The 22,465-nt window shown below is 37.7% G+C and overlaps 3 protein-coding genes across 4 annotated transcripts; 2 read left to right on the top strand and 1 right to left on the bottom strand.

The window, feature by feature from the left end:
- Nucleotides 1-216: 216 nt before the first annotated feature.
- LOC131927430 (putative serine carboxypeptidase CPVL) lies at nucleotides 217-2,514 on the bottom strand. Its single transcript, XM_059283131.1, has 2 exons — nucleotides 2,451-2,514; nucleotides 217-1,783 (listed from the first exon to the last, which is right to left on the bottom strand). Exon 2 carries the CDS (start codon nucleotides 1,772-1,774, stop codon nucleotides 425-427), a length of 1,350 nt encoding a protein of 449 aa, XP_059139114.1. The 5' UTR covers nucleotides 1,775-1,783; nucleotides 2,451-2,514; the 3' UTR covers nucleotides 217-424.
- A 2,663-nt stretch (nucleotides 2,515-5,177) lies between these two features.
- LOC131927423 (putative serine carboxypeptidase CPVL) lies at nucleotides 5,178-7,984 on the top strand. Of its 2 annotated transcripts, XM_059283123.1 has the most exons (3): nucleotides 5,185-5,230; nucleotides 5,894-5,952; nucleotides 6,453-7,984. In XM_059283123.1, the coding sequence occupies exon 3, from the start codon at nucleotides 6,507-6,509 to the stop codon at nucleotides 7,809-7,811; it is 1,305 nt and encodes a 434-aa protein (XP_059139106.1). In that variant the 5' UTR covers nucleotides 5,185-5,230; nucleotides 5,894-5,952; nucleotides 6,453-6,506; the 3' UTR covers nucleotides 7,812-7,984. The 2 variants fall into 2 exon arrangements, with proteins under 2 accessions (XP_059139105.1, XP_059139106.1); XM_059283122.1 differs by lacking the exon at nucleotides 5,894-5,952 and having other exon boundaries at nucleotides 5,178-5,230.
- A 9,629-nt stretch (nucleotides 7,985-17,613) lies between these two features.
- On the top strand, nucleotides 17,614-21,541 carry LOC131927416 (putative serine carboxypeptidase CPVL). Its single transcript, XM_059283113.1, has 2 exons — nucleotides 17,614-17,655; nucleotides 19,994-21,541. Exons 1-2 carry the CDS (start codon nucleotides 17,623-17,625, stop codon nucleotides 20,825-20,827), a joined length of 867 nt encoding a protein of 288 aa, XP_059139096.1. The 5' UTR covers nucleotides 17,614-17,622; the 3' UTR covers nucleotides 20,828-21,541.
- The last annotated feature ends 924 nt before the right edge of the window (nucleotides 21,542-22,465 follow it).

A 22,465-nucleotide genomic window follows, 5' to 3' on the forward strand; every position in this document is an offset into this window, starting at 1 on the left:
AGACTTTAAGGCTAGCGGTCTAGTCTACACCATCCCTAACAAAGGTATTTCCCTCCTCACAACAGCCGCCATTTAACGATGACAATCGTTTCGATGACTTGTGCAGTGTATAAAAATATATCACACGTTATAGGGATAGAACACCTTTCAAAATGAACATTGGTTTAAAGGCAATTAAAAATGAAATAACACAAAAAAAAAACACAAGAATTTACAGTGGATACGATTTATTTTTACATTAACATAGACATGCTGCTATGATTTTAGTCGTAATTTTTTAATGTTATAATAAATAAAACTCTTGATAAATACTACTGTGTGGCTATATCAAAGGGCGTATTGACTTTCTGTGGCAATACGAACAAATCGACCTCTCTCAGATTTCAGATTATACATGTCCCAAAGGAGGTTATGTGGCATGTAATCAGATTTTAGTAAATCCCTTGCCGATACAGCCTTGCTGAATGAAAAAATTCATCATGTCATACGCTCTCTTCGGCTGGTCATAGCCCGCTGAATGTCCGGCACCTTTAATGACAACCTGGCAGAGGTTCCCAGTTCTGGAATAGAACCCAGACAGCGCGCCATCATCCCCCCACCAAAAAGTACGTGTCGCGTTGTTGTATTCTTCCTGTCTGGACCACTTCATGGACAGCAGGGCCGCGTCAATCATAGCAGGACTTACAAGAGCGTCAAAGTCTCCAGTGTAGAGCAAAACTTTGTATTTCTCCACAAGTTCGGCTAGTTTGGGTTTTGTGCTGGTTAATAAATCTGTCACCATTTGATTTCTAAATTCAGAATTCCAAATGCTGAACGTCGCATTTTCAACGTGGACAAGATTTCTCACATAAGTTGAATTCACAACTTCGATCAGACTGTTGTATTTTGGATATTCACCAGAGTAATAATTGTCTAAAGCAAATCCATCGTTATTTAAAATAAAAAGCCTGTAAAAGAATTCACCAAAGTCTGTAGCATTTAACCTATTGTGCTCAAATTCGTCGAAAATTTCATTGATGACAATCTTATGCTGATTTGCTTCCTTTCTTGAGATAGAGCCGACAGCAAGTAGATAGTCAGAGATCGCAAGACCTTGCTCATACGGGTCAAAAAATGGACCTCCAAGATAAATACCTGTTAAAGGAAGATTTGATCTTCCAGCTTCGATTTCTAAATGCAAATAATGAGCGAATGCAGGCACGTACTTTCCGGCATAAGACTTTCCGCCAATGTATAACTCTCGTTTCTGGTATTCAGGAAATAGAATGTAAAATTGTTCGATAAACTCATAAAGATCTTTAGAATAGCCATCTTGGTCGATCCTATATCCGGCGCTCCCACTGTCTGAATAGCTGAAGCCGACGCCAACGGGGTTGTCTATGTACAACATTGACATTGTCTGTGTCCACGAAATGTTGCTACGCTCGTACCAGTCCCTGGTAAGACGAATCGGACCGTTCTCAAATAACAACCCCAATGTAGACGGATTACCCGGGCCCCCATTTAGCCAAACCACAAGCGGAGATTCAGCCCCAGACGTTGAAGGAAAGAACCAGAAAAACAAATGGTTTCCGAGTTTCTCGTCCACAGTAATGAACCCAGCGTGGCTAGTCGGTATGACAGAATTCTCATCTTTTACAAGACTTAGCTCCTGCGCCAGCGTGATTTGACGTGTGCTGATTAGAGGTGACAACATCAGTGGTTGCTTTAGGGAACCATCAACTGGAAACAGTATCTGAACAAAGCAGCCTATAATCAGCAGGAATAACTTCATGGTGAAATCCTGAAAATGTAGATTAGAAAGTAAATGCTTTTTTTCTTGGCATTTTTTTACATAGCATAAATTTATTTAATTATAATTATTAAATTCTATTTGATACTCTAGCAAAATCGAAGAAAAAAATAACATAACATTTAAGTAAAATGGAAGCTGATAGGCTGAGGTCACATAAACTCTACTGAAACTCTACTTCATCTGTTGCATGTAGGGCCTAGCTAGAAAAGGTAACTTTACTTTTACATTTTATTTAATTTCATTTCTTGAGATTTTGTCTGTCCTGAATGGCCGTCAAGGCTGAAAATTCGAAAAAAAAAAAAAACTTCAGCACCATCTAGAGACCCGATCTGTGCAAACTTGATTTGTGGTACAGGATCGGTTGACAATGCAAAATGACAAGTAAATTCACGTTGTTATATTTTTCTTAAAAAGTTATGAAAATAAATAATAGATTGACACAATAGAGCTTTTAAATTAAAAAAACACAGTTTGGCACGCACGTGTTTTAAGTCATGTGATTTTTTAAAAAAGTTATCACGTATAAGTAAATATACTTGTAATTAATAAAAAAAAGTATATTTTATGCATTCTGAAGTCCAATAACAAAGAACCTCATGGTTAAAATCGCCACTGAATTTTCAAAATATATTCACAATATTGAATATAAACTTACTTTTTTTTTGCTTAACTGTTTTTGTTGTTTTTACAACCGGGTTACCAATCCAGCTAGGTCTGCCAGCTGTGAGCTTTAAGCTTCGTGGGGGGTATTTAAGCACCACGATAATTAAATGTCATGCAATTAATTCTATGATTGTTTGGGACGGCAGATGGTACATGGAAACATGACTCCAATGTGCAGTGGTGGAGGAAAAAAGGACTCCCCCTCCCCCCGAACACCCGTTCCCTCACTTCTCTCAGTAAAAACATATTTTTAGGTACGTAAAATCGGTAGAATTTAGTGATGTGAAAGGAAGGTGATTTATTAATATGGTTTTTAATAAAAGCAAAGGGTAATATGTTTGTGTCAACTATAGTAGATAAATGAAAAATAAACAAAACCGAATAAGGGATGTTGCTATCACAAACTGCCCGAATTTCCTACAGATGGTTTTTATAAACCAGTGCTATTGAGGTCGGGATGGTCGGGTCAGTATAGCTCATGGTTGCTAAACCGAAAAGTTCCGAGTTCATACCCTCGATAGCTAAGGACAGAAAAGCTTCTCTGAGAGAAAACTCACTATCAAACAACTGAAGCTAACACGGCATCACTGGGCGTATCGTCTTCCAGTAAATGTCACCTGACAGGAGTAAAAGCTTATGGATAAACGGCAACGGCCACCTGTGCGAGACCAAAGCAAAAGGAGTGACAGCCACCATACGACACTCCGCACTAGACGCCCATGCGACACTCCGTACTAGACGCGTCACTCTGTGGGTAAAGGGATAGTTTAGATTTTTTAAATATTTATTGTAAAGTAAAACACTCAACACCCACATGTAATTTCAGTATCTGTTATTTATTCTTTGCTGATTCTTAGATTTATAACTCACTAGCCGTCCCGGCCTCTGTAAAGGACCATAACTTGTGTTTATTAAGCAGAAAATACCTGGCATTTCCCGGGTTTAGTAAATATATTACTTTTCAAATTAACCCTAACCACAACCAACCAAAATCAAAGCACAAAAGCAAACTCAAACACAAACCCAAACCCAAAATCAAACTCAAACCCAAACCCAAACTCAAACCCAAACCCAAACAAATCGCAAACACAAACGTAAAAAAAACTCAAACACAAACAAAAACACAAATCCAAACCCAAAAAACTAATGCAAACGCAAACACAAACATAAACGCAAACATACCGCAAACACAAAAGCAAATACAAACACAAACGTAAACACAAACCTAAATGCAAACTCTAATGCAAACAAAACACAAATTTAGCTTTAAAGCTACGTATTGAAGGCACTAAAATCAGAGCCTCTTGACAGTAGCGTACGCAGGTGGGGAGCAGGGGGAGCGGTCGCTCCCCCTCTGGCCATTTTCAGCAAAGTGGCGCCTTTTTGGAAATTTTTAAACTCAAAGTTTTAAACGATTATATTTGTAAGAAAAAATATTTTTGGTCGGCACATCTATGTAAATCACAAGATTTATTTTCCTGCAGCAATTAAGCATAATAGTAATAGACTAGTAGAGTCTACGTGTACAAAACGTATTAGCAGCTGTATCAGTTTGTCATTCTAAAATTTAACCATTACGATGCTTTGCACTGTTTAAAAATCTCTACGGGTAGTACCACTTAGCAAGAGGGGTGTTAAGTTTAAGGCAACTGTATAATGTATTTGTTTACAAATAATTGAATTAGAAAATGTTATAAATAAAAATTCACGCGTAATTAATTTATACACAGTTGAATCGTGTAATTTATTTAAAAAAATTACAATACAGACACAAATACAACTAATGTGGCACCTCTATTTAAATTTACTTATGGGCGAACTGCGTAGCGGTGGCGAAATTTTGACGAGGTCAACAACGTCATCACGATGAAGTAGTAGTAGTATGACAGTTTGATTACGATTACAAATTGTATGAAACAGTATCAACATTCTATTAATTATTATTTTAGTTGACTAGATCTAGATCTATATTATATTTGAATAATGCTATATTTTGTAATAAAAAAAACCCAACAACTCATTTTACACTAGCACTGATCGCACAGTTAATTATCCGCTACTTATTTAAATCTATTTTTGAATCAGTATACATGCGTAATTGAATATGTATAGGGTCGTCAATAAATGACGTCACACTCGTTGCGGGGAGGGGGGGGGTGGGTCCGTAATTTTGTGACGGTGTGTGATGAGTGGGAGGTGGGGGGGGGGTTCAGATTGTGCGATGTCACACTTTTGCCTTATAAAAAAGCAATGTTAGAAAACGAATTTTAGACGTTATTTTGCGTTTCAGAAAAGTGTTTTAATAAATTGTAATAACAATTGATTAAAATACTCTATTTTGACAGAGTTCAGACAACATTTTGGAAAAATATAGCTGTATAAAAAAAATTCAACTGCAATTTTGAGGGGGGATGTAGGCTGAGGTATGACGTCATTTTAGGGGGAGGGTTTGGCTTTTTGTTACGACGTGTGACGGAGGGGAGGGGGGGGAGGTAAAAATCATCAAAAAAACTTGCTCGTAACCACATAAGTTACCACCATAATAAAATAGAATATTAAGAAGAAAATTGCTTGATTCCTATAATAGCACTAACTAATAGGTATAATAGGTATAATAACCAAATTAGATGTTTTGTTTCAATTAATGGCCATATATTCGCACGTGCAACACATGCAAGTGACATTTATGTAATGTATTTATACGACACAAAAACTCTATCAAACTCAGACAGCCCTAGAATGAGAGAAAATTCTTCTGTGTTGGGGACTAAGGTAAAGTACGGTTCCATTGTATTAAACATGTTCATAACCATTTTTGATTCTATTTAGACTTTGCTTCTTGAGATACCTTTACTGACGTGTAGGTGCGCGTCTACAATTTTACTTACATAAAAGCTAATATTTTTAAAAGACAATTATTAGATGAATTATTCTTCGCGGTTGCAGTAATATATTCCAGTTATTAATAGGCTTTTATTTAGCTTACTCAGTATGTTTGTTAGAGTGTGTGCTCATGTGTTAGTTTGGTGTGTAGCTCCGCATATCTTGTAATGTTAATTTAAGCCACTTTCCATGAACAACAGCTCACCTGATTGTTAGAGTGATCACTTCTGGCTAGTTATTTCCCCTTCTGTTATTGCATATAGTTATATATCGAATGATTTCATGTTGTTAACTCCTCTTAATTTGAAAACCCATGTAATTTATATTTAATGACAAATTAAATATCTAATTAAATTAAAAACATAAATAGACTTGTATTGTCATCGAAGCGGAACGTATATGGAAAGTTTGAACGAAATAACTGCATTGGAATTGTGTGTTAAATCGACTTTCAATATTTACCACAAAACCACAAACAAATAAAACTAAATAAAAGCTTTTAAAAATAAAAGCCTCGGTTCTCACTTATGAAAACTATATTCCTTTTCACAGGGAGTTATTGATAGGTGTACGTTATACAACAGTAGCGTCGCTAGGTCGGATGTCACCAGGTGCGGCACTTCGTGGTGTCCTCCCCAACATGTGTATGTGTGTATATATGTCAAACTACATAGGCCTACAATTTAAATGCCACATGTATGTGTATAAGTTTAATCAACGTAGACTTAAGATCAACGATGTTTATCTAAAGTCTGTTAATAATATAGTTTGATGTAGCATTGTTTTCTCTATAGTTAGCACGTGTCACCACAGTTATTATTGTCAATTTGTACTTAAAAGACTATTTAACTTTAAATAATCATTAATGGAACTGGCAAAAGGCATTTTTCTTTTGTACATTTTGAATTTTTTTCTGCCGTGGTGTCACCATCCAAAATGGTGTCACCCGATGCGGTCAGCGCCCCCCAACCCGCCTTCGCTACGCCTCTGGTTCTAAAAGCAGAATATAAAACTAGTGTTCAATTTTCATAATTTAGCGCACATGCTTTTCTTAAGTAAATAGAATTTATTTATAGTTAGGTATTCAAATTTGAAGTTCTCTTATTTTCAGGTTTCCCCTAAAGCGTTCATCCTGCTGACTTTAAGCTGCTTTGTTCTGCAACTAATGGCAGCTGATGGTTCTCTAGAGCAACCACTGATGTTGTCGCCACTAATCAGAAATCGTCAAATCAAGCTGGCGCAGGAGCTAAGTCTTGTAAAAGATGAGAATTCTGTCATACCAACTAGCCACACTGGGTTCATTACTGTCGAAGAGAAACTCGGAAACCATTTGTTTTTCTGGTTCTTTCCTTCAACGTCCGGGGCTAAATCTCCGCTTGTGGTTTGGCTAAATGGGGGCCCGGGAAATCCGTCTACATTGGGGTTGTTTTATGAGAATGGTCCGATTTGTCTTACCAGGGACTGGTACGAGCGTAGCAACATTTCGTGGACACAGACAATGTCAATGTTGTACATAGACAACCCCGTCGGCGTCGGCTTCAGCTATTCAGACAGTGGGAGCGCCGGATATAGGATCGACCAAGATGGCTATTCTAAAGATCTTTATGAGTTTATCGAACAATTTTACATTCTATTTCCTGAATACCAGAAACGAGAGTTATACATTGGCGGAAAGTCTTATGCCGGAAAGTACGTGCCTGCATTCGCTCATTATTTGCATTTAGAAATCGAAGCTGGAAGATCAAATCTTCCTTTAACAGGTATTTATCTTGGAGGTCCATTCTTTGACCCGTATGAGCAAGGTCTTGCTATCTCTGACTATCTATTAGCTGTTGGCTATATCTCAAGAAAGGAAGCAAATCAGCATAAGATTGTAATCAATGAGATTTTCGATGAATTTCAGCACGACAGATTAAATGCTACTAACTTTGTTGACTTCTTTTACAGACTTTTTATTTTAAAAACCGTTCGATTTTCTTTAGACAACTATTATTCTGGTGAATATGCAAAACAATACAATCTGATCAAAGTTGTGAGTTCAACTTATTTAAGAAATTTGATTCACGTTGGAAATGCGACGTTCATTATTTATAATTCTAAGTTTAGAAATCAAATGGTGACAGATTTATTGACCAGCACAAAACCCAAACTAGCCGACCTTGTGGAGAAATACAAAGTTTTGATATATGCTGGAGACTTTGACGCTCTTGTAAGTCCTGCTATGATTGACGCGGCTCTGCTGTCCATGAAGTGGTCCAGACAGGAAGAATACAACAACGCGACACGTTCTGTTTGGTTGGGTGATAATGGCACGCTGTCTGGGTTCTATTCCAGAACTGGGAACCTCTGCCAGGTTATCATTAAAGGTGCCGGGCATTCGGCGGGCTATGACCAGCCGAAGAGAGCGTATGACATGATGAATTTTTTCATTCAGCAAGGCTGTATCGGCGAGGCATTTACTCAAATCTGATTACATGCCACATAACTTCCTTTGGGACATGTATAATCTGAAACCTGAGAGAGGTCGATTTGTTCGTATTTCCACAGAAAGTCAATACGACCTTTGATATCGTCACACAGCACTATTTATCAAGAGTTTTATTTATTACTATAGTATAAGATTCTGATTAAATACTTAGCGGCATGTCCGTGTTAAATAAAAAATGTATTGTGTTTAAATTCTTGTGTTTTTGTGTGTTCTTCTTTCATTTTCTAATTCCTTACTAAACTGATTATCACTTTGAAAGATGTTCTATCCGTATATCGCGTGATATATTTTCCTACACTGGGCAAGTCATCGAAACGTTTCCAATCGTTAAATGGCGGCTGTAATGAGGAAGTAAATACATTTGCCAGGGATGGCGTGGACTAGACCGCTGGCCCAAAAGTCTCGAGTTCGAATCCGGGCTCAAGATAATGGAACGTCCCTGAGTCCACCAAACGCTGATGGGTACCTGACTCACGTTGACCACGCTCGAGTTTGAAAAACGCATGAACTGAATCTGTCAAATGGATCGCTAGGTGTGAAGAGGAATCATTACTTTTTAAATATATTTGTTTTCACCTTACAACTGCCTGACAATTTTGTAAGGATTCACTAGCTGTGTAACGTTTAGAATGCATTTAAAATAACCACAACAATTCATACTGTATAAGGTTATGCTAATTTTTTATTGATGAAAATGTGTATAACCTCCAAAATACTTTCTTTACTAACTCAAGGTTTTTTGATAACTTAATTTCCCAGAAAATATAATTCACTTTAGTTTTTTTTTACTAAAACACATTTTAAAAAAAAAAATTATTTCAAAAAGTAATCTTCTTTTAGAAAAAACTACTGCGATTGAACTACAATAGGTTGATTTCTAAGGTGGGGTGTGAAGCGGAGTGTTTTTTTTTTGTTAAGGGCTCTCTTCCGGGATAGGTCCTTTAAGCTGAGAGCAGTCAAGTTCGTGAAGTCGTCTGGGCAGATTGCAGTTGGTTTTCTCTAGGATCTTCTGCTTAGTCAGCAGACATTCGTGTAGGTCAAAGCCGCACACGCCCCTCTGGCAATGTAGGTACAGCTCTGCCAGGAAGTCGTCGGTCATTTTATTCTCCACTACGCATTTTAGGAACTTTTGATCGTTGTAGATGGAGCTGCACTGACGAATCGCCTGTTGGAATAGAGTGTTTACAGAATGAGTGGTCAGAGACAGATTGCTAGAAAAATAGAAAAGAAATTTAGAATAGGAAACCGAAATCATATGTTGATTCTAAGAAAAATATAACAAGAAACAGATTGTACAATAAAGATTCTTATGGAGTTAGATTGTAAGAAGCAATATGATCTAAATACTTTTTTCCTTAGCAACAAAAGGCAAAAGTCTATATCAATAAGTTGTTTAAACTAATTTTCTGTGAAATTCAATACGTTTAAAAAAACTATTGCGGGCAAGGTGGAAAGGGAGAGATATGATGTTACTAAAAGTGGGGATTTTTTTTTACATTTCTTCTCACAGACCTTTATCCAATGGTTAACGCGGGTCGTCTGACTGGTTATTAATTTAGATTTTAAAAAAAATATGAAGAAATATTGTTTATCCGAGTGAGATACAAAAGTGTGTGATTAATTTTTTGGTGAGATATAAAATGGTGTAAATAATCATATAGATAGTAAGAATTGAAATATTGAGCCTAATTATATAGTGAGGAATACAATCGTTGACCTAATTATATAGTGAGGTTAAAATATTAGATCAAACTATGTAGTGATATATAAAATCTTGGGCGTATTATATAGGGATCTATAAAATCGTGAGCCTTACTAATATAGTGAGATGTAAAATAGTGTGACTATGTATGTTATGTAGTGAGACATAAAATGGTGGGCTTATTTCAGTAGTGAGATATAATACATTCAGCTAGTTATATAATGAGATATAAAACCTTGGGCCTAATTACGATCTGGGTTTAAAAATAGTTTGCCAAATCATATAGTGATAAATAAAACTTTCGGCTATTTATGTATTGAGAAATAAAAGTGTAGGCCTAATTATTTAGTGTTATATAAAACATTTGGATGTTTATTTTAGTGAGTGATAATATTTTGTGTATTACCTTTATCTGCTCCTTTTCGTCTTTACACACATTTTTAAAATCGTTGTACACGGAGTCACAGACTTCAGAGTCAGAGTCTATCTTTCTGCTGGATATTTAGAAAGGGTTTTAGGAGTAGCGCCATTAGGTTGAGTTACACTCGATGTCTGTCATCTGGTGCTAGGGCCTTGTCGTGGCTTGGCAGCTTGTGTACCCTGACGACCCCCAGAGCTATACCAGCGGGAGTGTAAACTCCTGGTAGGTTCAACCAAGCTGGGAAGGTCTGCGCGGGTAGGGGTCAGACGAAAGCTAGCACCCTGGTCCTCCAGGTTAGGGGTTGAGCCTAAGGTCAGCAAACTTATATCGTAAAACTAATTACTCGTTACAGAAACGCAGACAAAGAGAAATACAGACCTGAAAAAGAATGGATTGGAGAATTTATGAAGCCAGGTTGTGAAAGCCAATATGTATCGGAAAGTACCAGGTCGACCACTATTATTTCCACCAGGTCCACCATCAATATTGGAGCTTGGAATGTCTGCACAATGTATGAAGCTGGAAAAGCAACCATAGTAGCCGCAGAAATGGATGAAAATAGCTATCCTGGGTATCAGCTAGTCAAGGTGGACTGGCTCAGGACAAAAAAGACTAACAGGAGAGCTCCTGCTGTTCTCAGGCCAAGTGGATGAAAATGCACCACATACTCAAGGAGTCGCATTCATTCTGTCAAACCAAGTACAAAGGGCTCTCATTGGATGGGATGCACACTGCCCGCGCATCATAACATAAAATTAAAATATGAAGAATAAACATGGACATAATACATGCCTACGCCCCAAAAAATGACAGCAAAGAAGAGGACAAAGATGAATTCCTCAGCAGGCTAATGACAATTATCCCGAACCGCCCAAGAAGAAATATCCTTATACTCATGGGCGACTTTAATGCTAAGATTGGAAGCAAAAACAGAAGATATGAAGAATGTAATGGACAGCAGGGTTTAGGTGAGATGAATGAAAATGGAGAAAGATTTGCTGACTTGTGTGCTAAAAGTAATTTAGTAATCGAAGGGAGTCTCTTTCATCACAAAAGGATACATAAAGCTACTTGGGTATTACCCGACTTGTCTACAGAAAACCAGATAGACCATATATGTATCATAAAAAAGTTCAGAAAATCACTTCAGGATGTACGCGTCAAGAGAAGAGCTGATGTTGCTTCAGACCATCACCTACTGGTAGCTAAAGTAAAACTCAAGCTGAAGAAAAACATTTTGGAAAAAAATAGGAAATACATGTATAACACTGGCCTACTTAAGGACCTCTCTAAGCTAACTGAATTCAAGCTCTATATTTCCAACAACTTTCACGTTCTACAAGAGCTAGTAGCTAGTAGCTTACGAGAAGGCCTTTGATAGCCTGGATAGACTGTCAATGAGGAAATTGTTGAGACACTATCGGGTGCCACAGAAAATAATCAACATTATTATGTCTTCATATGAATACACACACACACACACACACATACATACATATATATATATATATATATATATATATATATCTGTCCTGGCTAAAAACAAAATGTTTTGTCGTTTCTAGAACAATCGTATGCACCTGTGTCTACATCTGTCAAAATCACGTAATCAATATTGCCATTTCAGTAACAAGACATGTTTTAACCTATCTATCAGCGATTGACTGGGAGCACCCAAGCGGGCCTGGGAAAAGGAAAGCGGCCCATAAGTCCGGTCAATCCTATATAAACCAATCTGCACCATCATGTGTAAATTTAAAAAATTTCCAACCATAGATAATTCTCACCTTTATAGTTATATAAATAAATAAATAAATATATATATATATATATATATATATATATATATATATATATATATATATATATATATATATATATATATAGGTCTTTATCGGGGGGGGGGGGTGACACCATGAGGTCCCGCACCGGGTGACACCCGACCTCGCGACGCCAGTGCTCACCCATACTTCGAGACCTATCATCAAGTGATTTGTACTTCACCCTACAGACACAGATTATTGGGACACCCGCCACTAAACATTTGTCATGTTGTGTGGTGCGTGATGTAATTCAGCTTATTATATTCCAAAACATGATAGTTGTTGAAGTAGTTTCGTCTGAATTCATGTAATTCTTTATTTCTATCGTGTCAACTATTTTCTGAATTTGATTCATTTTACCATGTCACCATGTTTTTTGCAGAAATCAAGTAATAATCTGAGGGGTTACCAATCTGGTAATATGTTTTTAGCGCATATGGCAGACAACATAACACTAAGCATTCATGCTCATTATGTTCATTGTTCGATTGTGTTGCCCCAGTCTATCTAATGGCTGATGAGTTTGAAACCTGAATACAAAATTTGGCATCGTAATACGCTTCGTTTGAGCAGGTGTACACTCTACCATCCAACCACCGCTATCTTGATTGGAGTAAAACTACGAGCTAAAAATCAATGTGTTTTATTGAATTGTGTCGGTGTTTGTTCTGTTAGCAATTGTATCATAGTCTAGAGCCGTAGAGAATCGAAATAATATGCCGATGTGATAAGAAAATGGTTTAAGGCGCACGACTTCTATACCTAAAAATTCCAGTTCAGAATATTGATCCAAGTCTGTTGGACGTCCGTAAGCTCATCCACTTGAAATGGGTGCAAAAGATAGGGAAAGCCAAGATAACCGGGTGAGGAGCTAGACTTGACGATTACAAGAAAACAGAAACTATATTTCAATAGCCCTAGAAACTATTTATTTACACATATACATATAGGTATACACATATAAACAGACACATACACACACACACATATATAAATAAATAAATAAATAAATAAATAAATAAATATATATATATATATATATATATATATATATATATATATGTAAGCCCTGCTAGGGGGGGATACCTAAAATCTACCCTTCTATGCTTATCTAACTACTGTCCGGTCAGTGCAACCGTGGTAGAACCCACAGTGGTTAAACCCTAACCTTAGTCTAAATAATAAGCTACTAAAATAAAACAAAAACCTTTACAGTTAATAAAATTTATTTAGCAAAATATGGAACCAACAGTTATTATAAAAAAACTAGGATCTAGATCTAGACAAAATAAAACACTCAAGACATACAAAACAAACAGAACTCAACGAAACAAAACACCCAATTTCGGACCACCGTCCTAGAAAGAGGAAAAATAAGACAAATCAATTTAAAATGTAAAAAAAGTTATACACAAGGCAGTAAGCTGACACAATTGTCAGCCTAAACAAGAGGCTCTCATAAATGAAAGTAAAATCTACAATAATCCATGACTAAACCCAGGCCATCGTGCTACCACGTGGTCTGGATAAAACAAACATTGAAACTTCTCAAAGTCAAGACTAAATAGATCTAGTACGTAGTCACTTTGTATACAAAATAAGCAAACAAAAATATGGAAAACATAATAAAACACTATAAAAATAACCCTACGTTACCATACACCATATAAAGGTGTCACAGAAACTCTTTAACACACAGGCCTCGACATTCCAGCAGAACGTCCCTCCCTGTCGACACCCCACATTCACGAACAAAGAACCCAATACTACGAACAAAGAAACCAAAGCTACGCACAAGAAAATAGTCCCTAATACAACAATAAGTAACATTCAGGACTTAAAGCAAAGTGGAGCCACACTCCAAAACAAAGTTTGCATAAATAATAACATTAAAATATAAACAAGACACAAACCATTGTAAAATCAAAATCATATCAGCGCCATAATAGCGGACTACTTAACTAAAAACCACAACAATCCTCAAAGGAACATAAAAAGCGACATTTGCCTTCTTAGTTACAAATAATTATAATAACAGATAAACACACTCCAGCCGCTCACATACACGCCCCTTAAAGCTTGCGGTCACCGCAAGCTAAATAACTTGAAAAAAAATCAGCCCACAGGGCATAATCATAAATGTTACAAAAATACAAAAACTTTGCAATCACAATTTTGCAAAAGAACTTGCAAAAAAATCAGCCCACAGGGCACAATCATAAATTTTACAAAAAACAAAATTTTGCAAAAAAATCAGACGATGTGGCTGCAGCAGCCGGCGGTACAACTTTGACCGGCCTTGGGGAGGGCGGTTGAGCCTTGGGAGGCACATATCTCCTAATCTGTGTACTGGCCACCCGGCGGGTGCCAGAAGGGCCATCTTTCTTTTTAATGGCGTAACACCCGCCGGTGATCGGAGGTAATTCGACCACGACATAAACTGTCGGGCCGTCCAGGTCTGCTATTTTGCTTCTGCCAAGTGGGGGCTGTCTCAGAAGGACCAGGTCGCCTATGGCCAGTTCAGCTACAGGTGCCTTTTTGACCTGTTTGTCCTTCTTGCTTGACTCTGTCTGGGGGCATGCCCCAGAACCACCACCTGGTGCCTTAATTAAGGATGGGTTAGGTGGAACCATTGCCTCTAGTTCCTCAGATTGGTCCACCTGTACACTGGTTATGCTGGCGCGTAGGCAGGATGTTGGGCCTGATACCACTGACGGATCTGGGTGAAAAGGTTGGTCTAATGGCTGTACCACTTTGTCGTCCTTCATTCTGGGGTCTCCTTCCGTCGCCTGAATGGTTGGTACACCCTTGGCAGGCACCAGAGTCCTTTCGCGGGGGCGGAGGACCTTGTCCCCTCGCCATACCTTCGGTGTCACTTGATTCCCTTTGGGCACATATTTCTTTGCCATATGGCAATGACGGGCGAGGTGACCCCTCTGGTGACAGTTATAGCAGCCCTTTGATTGGACCTCCGTGCGCTTGCGAGGTGCTTGGCGCACATTGGAAAATTTGGGGTCCCGCGTAAAGTGCTTCAGCAGAGCAGCAAGCTGCTCGGTGAGCCTGTTGACTTTGTCCTCCAGCTTGGACCTGAACGAACATTTTTCAATGGGCCTGGCATTTATTGCTGCCACGTAGGCAGGTTCAGCAAGAGGGTCCTCGTCTCCAGACCATCGAATGGCCGCATCACGTATGGCCAGGAAGGGGATCTTGGGGTCCCGGAAAATCAGCTCGTGCAGATGGCGTCTGACTGTGGCCTGGCTCAGGTTTTCCACGAACTGGTCTCGAAGAAACCCTGCATCAGTCTGTGGGACCTGCAGGGCACTCTGCCTCGAAACCAGGGTCTTGAAGGCCCTGTGCAGTCGGTGCGAGTAGGCCCTCACCGACTCGTGTTGGCCCTGTACAACCATCTGAAACTGGGCCATGAGCTGCGGTACTCTCCTCTTCTCGCCGTACACCTCTCTGAGCAGCCTGAGGGTGGCTTCTGGGTCATGCTGCAGGTCATCACCCCTGCAGCTCAGCTCCTCTCTCACCGCTTCCCCCAGGTACTGCCAGAGGAGGTCCTTCCTCTCTTCTACTGAGAGGTTTCCCCTGGCCCTCCAGAGGGACTGGACCTCTTTGATGAACCGGTCCACCTCATAGCCATGGCTGTCCCCATGGAACCTCCGGATTAGGATCTCCCTAGGTGGAACGATGATGATGGTTGGTGCCACCTCCGCCATCTCGTCCGAATTGGGTGTTTTAACAACAAACGGTTTCTACACTAAACAAAAACTAAACACATATGGTTCCAAAAAGGGCCTATCAAAAACAAAAATTTAACTAAGCTACACCTAGCCCTATCAAAAAAAAAGACAAAAATTTACCTAGACTAAAGCACTGACCCCACTCGTGCTACCAATTTGTAAGCCCTGCTAGGGGGGGGATACCTACAATCTACCCTTCTATGCTTATCTAACTACTGTCCGGTCAGTGCAACCGTGGTAAAACCCACAGTGGTTAAACCCTAACCTTAGTCTAAATAATAAGCTACTAAAATAAAACAAAAACCTTTACAGTTAATAAAATTTATTTAGCAAAATATGGAACCAACAGTTATTATAAAAAAACTAGGATCTAGATCTAGACAAAATAAAACACTCAAGACATACAAAACAAACAGAACTCAACGAAACAAAACACCCAATTTCGGACCACCGTCCTAGAAAGAGGAAAAATAAGACAAATCAATTTAAAATGTAAAAAAAGTTATACACAAGGCAGTAAGCTGACACAATTGTCAGCCTAAACAAGAGGCTCTCATAAATGAAAGTAAAATCTACAATAATCCATGACTAAACCCAGGCCATCGTGCTACCACGTGGTCTGGATAAAACAAACATTGAAACTTCTCAAAGTCAAGACTAAATAGATCTAGTACGTAGTCACTTTGTATACAAAATAAGCAAACAAAAATATGGAAAACATAATAAAACACTATAAAAATAACCCTACGTTACCATACACCATATAAAGGTGTCACAGAAACTCTTTAACACACAGGCCTCGACATTCCAGCAGAACGTCCCTCCCTGTCGACACCCCACATTCACGAACAAAGAACCCAATACTACGAACAAAGAAACCAAAGCTACGCACAAGAAAATAGTCCCTAATACAACAATAAGTAACATTCAGGACTTAAAGCAAAGTGGAGCCACACTCCAAAACAAAGTTTGCATAAATAATAACATTAAAATATAAACAAGACACAATAACCAGGCTACAAACCATTGTAAAATCAAAATCATATCAGCGCCATAATAGCGGACTACTTAACTAAAAACCACAACAATCCTCAAAGGAACATAAAAAGCGACATTTGCCTTCTTAGTTACAAATAATTATAATAACAGATAAACACACTCCAGCCGCTCACATATATATATATATATATATATATATATATATATATATATATATATATATATATATATATATATATATATATATATATTTATAGCTTAGCAGGAATTTGCTATTATTTCGGTCAATGTAGCTATTTATTTTTGTGTACTGTTTTCAAATAGAAAACTAGAGCAAGCATTTCACGTGTTCTCACTACATTTCTTTTATAATGGTGCACCTATATGCCAGAACATGCGAACGTCAAAAGGACGTGACTAAGACTGTCGAAAGAAAATAATGGAGTGACGGATTGTTGCTCATAATTTGAATGGCAGAAGGATAGAAGAGATAGTTTGTTTTGTGTTTTTAATTTAGCTTTAAAGCTACGTATTGAAGGCACTAAAATCAGAGCTTCTTGCCCTCAGTCACCTATTATAATAGGCTTAATCAATAATAATAAAAAATAATAATTCATATATATATATATATATATATATATATATATATATATATATATATATATATATATATATATATATATATATATATATATATATATAATGTATGCGGATTACGTATATTGATCTATGAGGGCGTGGTATAAATTTAGTGGTGATAGATATTTATATAGTCGTGAAGAATATCTATCTAGTTTCGGGCACACTCGTCTAGTGATAATAGAGGTGGGTAGTCAGATTACTTTTGTTGATAAATGAACCACAATCTCATAGAAACCTGCTCGTAACCACCTAAGTTACCCCCATATTAAAATATCAGAGCTATCGTATTAAGAAGAAAAATGCTTAATTCACTTAATTGCAGCACCTTATAGGTATAATAACAAAATTAGATGTTTTGTTTCAATTAATGGCCACAATTTCGCACGTGCAACTAAAGCAAGTGACCTTTAGGTAACTGTATTTATACGACACCAACACTCTGTCTAACACAGACCTGCCTAAAATGAGAGAAAATTCTTGGGTGTTGGGGACTCAGGTAAAGTACGGTTCCATTGTATTAAATATGTTCATAACCAATTTTTAAAATTCTAGTTAGACTTCGCTTCTTGAGATACCTTTACCGAGGGGTCTACGACAAATTCCCGAAAGACACTTGCCCGAATGCCGTTTGCCCGAAGGTCGATTTTCCGAATGGACACTTGCCCGAATGCGACAAATGCCCGAAAGGACACTTGCCCGAATGCGACAAATGCCCGAATAGATACTTGCCCGAATGCGACAAACGCCCGAATGGACACTTGCCCGAATGCGACAAATGCCCGAATGGACACTTGCCCGAATGCGACAAATTCCCGAATGGACACTTGCCCGAATGGGACAAATGCCCGAATGGACACTTGCCCGAATGCGACAATTCCCCGAATGGACACTTGCCCGAAGGCCGTTTGCCCGAAAAATGTTAACATTATATATTACCAAATGATCATTAGTAATCAAAGACAACACAAAGACAACACAAAGACAACACAAAGACAACACAAACACAACACAAACACAACACAAACACAACACAAACACAACACAACACAAACACAAACACAACACAAACACAACACAACACAACACAACACAACACAATACAACACAACACAACACAAACACAACACAACACAACACAACACAAACATAACACAACACAAACACACTATAACACAAACACAACACAAGCACAACACAAACACAATACAATCACAACACGAACACAACCCAACACAAACACAACATAAACACAACGTAAACACAACACAAACACAACACAAACACAACACAAACACAACACAAACACAACCACAACCACAACACAAACACAACACAAACACAACACAAACACAATAAAAACACAACACAAACACAACACAAACACAAACACAACACAAACGCAACACAAACACAACACAAACACAACACAAACACAACACAAACACAACACAAACACAACACAAACACAACACAAACACAACCACAACAAAAACACAACACAAACACAACACAAACACAACACAAACACAACACAAACACAACACAAACGCAACACAAACACAACACAAACACAACACAAACACAACACAAACGCAACACAAACACAACACAACACAAACAGAACACAAACACAACACAAACAAAACACAACACAAATACAGCATAAACACAAACACAAACACAACAGAAACAAAACACAAACACAACACAAACACAACACAAACACAACACATACAGAACACAAACACAAAACAAACAAAAAACAAACGCAACACAACACAAACCGGGACGGCTAGTATTATATCAAATGATATATCTTCTTGTAGCTTGGTGCAGGTGTCTACAAAAGAGCTTTCTGGTACGACCGACAAAATCGAATACCCCTTCGTGCGAAAAAAAGGACAGACAAAAACGAAAACGCAAAAAAAAGACATAAATAATAACCTGCGGGAATTCCCGTTCCCGAATAAAGATGCCTTTTGTTACTTTAACTGTCTTTGATTAAAAATAATAATAAGAAAACAGTACGTTCAGTGTATAGAATAAATAAAGGGCAGTATTAAAAATACCTTCAACATTGCCCTTGATCAATCCCCGCTAATTATGTAATTAATTTTTTCCTAACACTAAAACAAAGTAATAAAAAAGTAAATCCCCCCCCCCCCCCCAACTTGTAATGATTTTTATAAAGGGGAGAAATTGTGTTTTCGTAATTTTGCAACGGACGTAATGAGCGCTAAAGTACTAAATGTAAATAATATTCAGACACAGTTAGATGTTTTGTGAACATCGATACATTAAAAAAAAATTGGGTTTATTGAACATGCCGACAATTATTAATATAAGTTTGAAAAATGAAAATTGTTTTACTTAACCTTGAATATTATTTTTGTAAATTATAAATTTAGACCATTAGCACTTTAGACATTTAACACTTGACATTATTTAAGTATTGTTTTTTCTGATATTCTTTTGTAATCTACGAAAAACATACATTTACAGACAAATATATCTATTTATTAGATTAAATATCCAATTAAATTATAAACATAAATAGAGTTTGAACGAAATAACTGCATTTGAAGTGTGTCAAAACTGACTTACAATATTTACCACAAACCCACAAACAATCAGCGTTGCGAACTAAATAAAAGCTTGTAACCATAAAAGCCTCGGTTCTAACTAATGGAAAATATATTTCCTTTTACAAATAGGTGTAGTTTCTATAACAAAAAATAACACCCATGTTAAATTTTCATCACCCAGGCTTTTTATAGTAAATATATAATTTAATTAAAGTTAGGTATGCGAATTTAAATTTCTCTTATTTTCAGGTTTCCCCTAAAGCGTTCATCCTGCTGACTTTAAGCTGCTTTGTTCTGCAACTGTTGGCAGATGATGGTTCTCTAGAGCAACCACTGATGTTGTCACCTCTAATCTGCAAACGTCAAATCCAGCAGGCGCAGGAGCTAAGTCTTGTAAAAGATGAGAATTCTGTCATACCGATTAGCCACGCCGGGTTCATTACTGTGGACGAGAAACTCGGAAACCATTTGTTTTTCTGGTTCTTTCCTTCAACGTCTGGGGCTGAATCTCCGCTTGTAGTTTGGCTAAATGGAGGCCCGGGAAATCCGTCTACATTGGGGTTGTTTTATGAGAATGGTCCGATTCGTCTTACGAGTGACTGGTACGAGCGTAGCAACATTTCGTGGACACAGACAATGTCAATGTTGTACATAGACAACCCCGTCGGCGTTGGTTTCAGCTATTCAGACAGTGGGAGCGCCGGTTATAGGATTGACCAAGATGGCTATTCTAAAGATCTTTATGAGTTTATTGAACAATTTTACATTCTATTTCCTGAATACCAGAAACGAGAGTTATACATTGGCGGAAAGTCTTATGCCGGAAAGTACGTGCCTGCATTCGCTCATTATTTGCATTTAGAAATCGAAGCTGGAAGATCAAATCTTCCTTTAACAGGTATTTATCTTGGAGGTCCATTCTTTGACCCGTATGAGCAAAGTCTTGCGATCTCTGACTATCTACTTGCTGTCGGCTCCATCTCAAGAAAAGAAGCAAATCAGCATAAGATTGTCATCAATGAAATTTTCGACGAATTTGAGCACAATAGGTTAAATGCTACAGACTTTGGTGTCTTCTTTTAAAGGCTTTTTATTTTAAATAACGATGGATTTGCTTTAGACAACTATTACTCTGGTGAATATCCAAAATACAACAGTCTGATCGAAGTTGTGAATTCAAATTATGTGAGAAACATGGCCCATATTGAAAATGCGACGTTCAGTATTTGGAATTCCGAGTTTAGAAATCAAATGGTGCCAGATTTATTAACCAGCACAAAACCCAAACTAGCCGAACTTGTGGAGAAATACAAAGTTTTGATCTACACTGGAGATTTTGACGCTCTTGTAAGTCCTGCTATGATTGACGCGGCTCTGCTGTCCATGAAGTGGTCCAGACAGGAAGAATACAACAACGCGACACGTTCTGTTTGGTTGGGTGGTGATGGCGCGCTGTCTGGGTTCTATTCCAGAACTGGGAACCTCTGCCAGGTTGTCATTAAAGGTGCCGGACATTCGGCGGGCTATGACCAGCCGAAGAGAGCGCATGACATGATGAATTTTTTTATACAGCAAGGCTGTATCAGCAAGGCATTCACTAAAATCTGATTACATACCACATAACCTCCTTTGGATCAAGTATAATCTGAAACATGAGAGAGGTCGATTTGTTCGTATTTCCTCAGAAAGTCAATACGGCGTTTGATTTAGCCACAGAGAACTATTTCTCAACAGTTTTAGTTATTATTGCATTATACGATTCGGATTAAAAACTTAGCAGCATGTCTGTGTTAAGTAAAAAAAAAATGTATTGTGTTTAAATTCTTGTGGTTTTTTTTTGTGTTATTACATTTTCTAATTCCCTACTATACTGATGTTCAATTTTAAAGGTGTTTTATCCCTATGTAGCGTAATATTTTTTCAATACGACAAATAATGGACAAAGGATCAAAACGTTTACCATCGTTAAATGGCGGCTGTAATGAGGAAGTAAATACGTTTGTTATGGATGGCGTGGGCTAGACCGCTAGTGAGAAAGACTTGATTCCGGGTTCATGTTAGGAGTCCACCAAACGCTGATGGGTACCTTACGCACGTCAACCAAGCTATCCTCGAGATCGAGAAACGTATGAACTTCGTCTGTCAAATAGATCGCTAGGTGAATAGACGAATCATTTCATTTTAAATATATTTGTTTTCACGTTACAGCTGCCTGACAATTTTGTAAGGATTCACTAACTGTGTAACGTTTAGAACTGTCATTACAACAAGCAGTAAAGAAAACGTCACCCTAGGCGATACACTGTTCAATATTTAAAATTCTGCGATTTAAAACCTCCTTTAAAAATACGCACGCAACTCAATAAAAAACAGAAACACGAAAACATCCACAGTGTTACACTTCTTCCTTCATAATTTTTTTCCGTTGATCTAGATGCCCAGTAGTGCAAACATCACATACATATAGTAGAGGCTTACATTATACCTAGTAGTGCAAACATCACATACCATAGTGGAGGCTTACAATATACTTAGTAGTACAAAAATCAAATACCATAGTAGAGGCTTACATTTTAATATCGTATCAGAATCAAAATGTTAAGCAAAAATGTCTCATAATATTATATTTCCATTCCTTACACAAATAGTTTTTACTTCAGTTTAGAAAAGTTCGAAGTCTATACATTTAAAACAACCAAAACAATTTATTCAACTCCTACT

Source organism: Physella acuta, unplaced genomic scaffold, assembly GCF_028476545.2.
Source record: "Physella acuta isolate Inbredline_101_S28 unplaced genomic scaffold, ASM2847654v3 ptg001400l, whole genome shotgun sequence".
Taxonomy (NCBI): Eukaryota; Metazoa; Mollusca; class Gastropoda; family Physidae; genus Physella; species Physella acuta.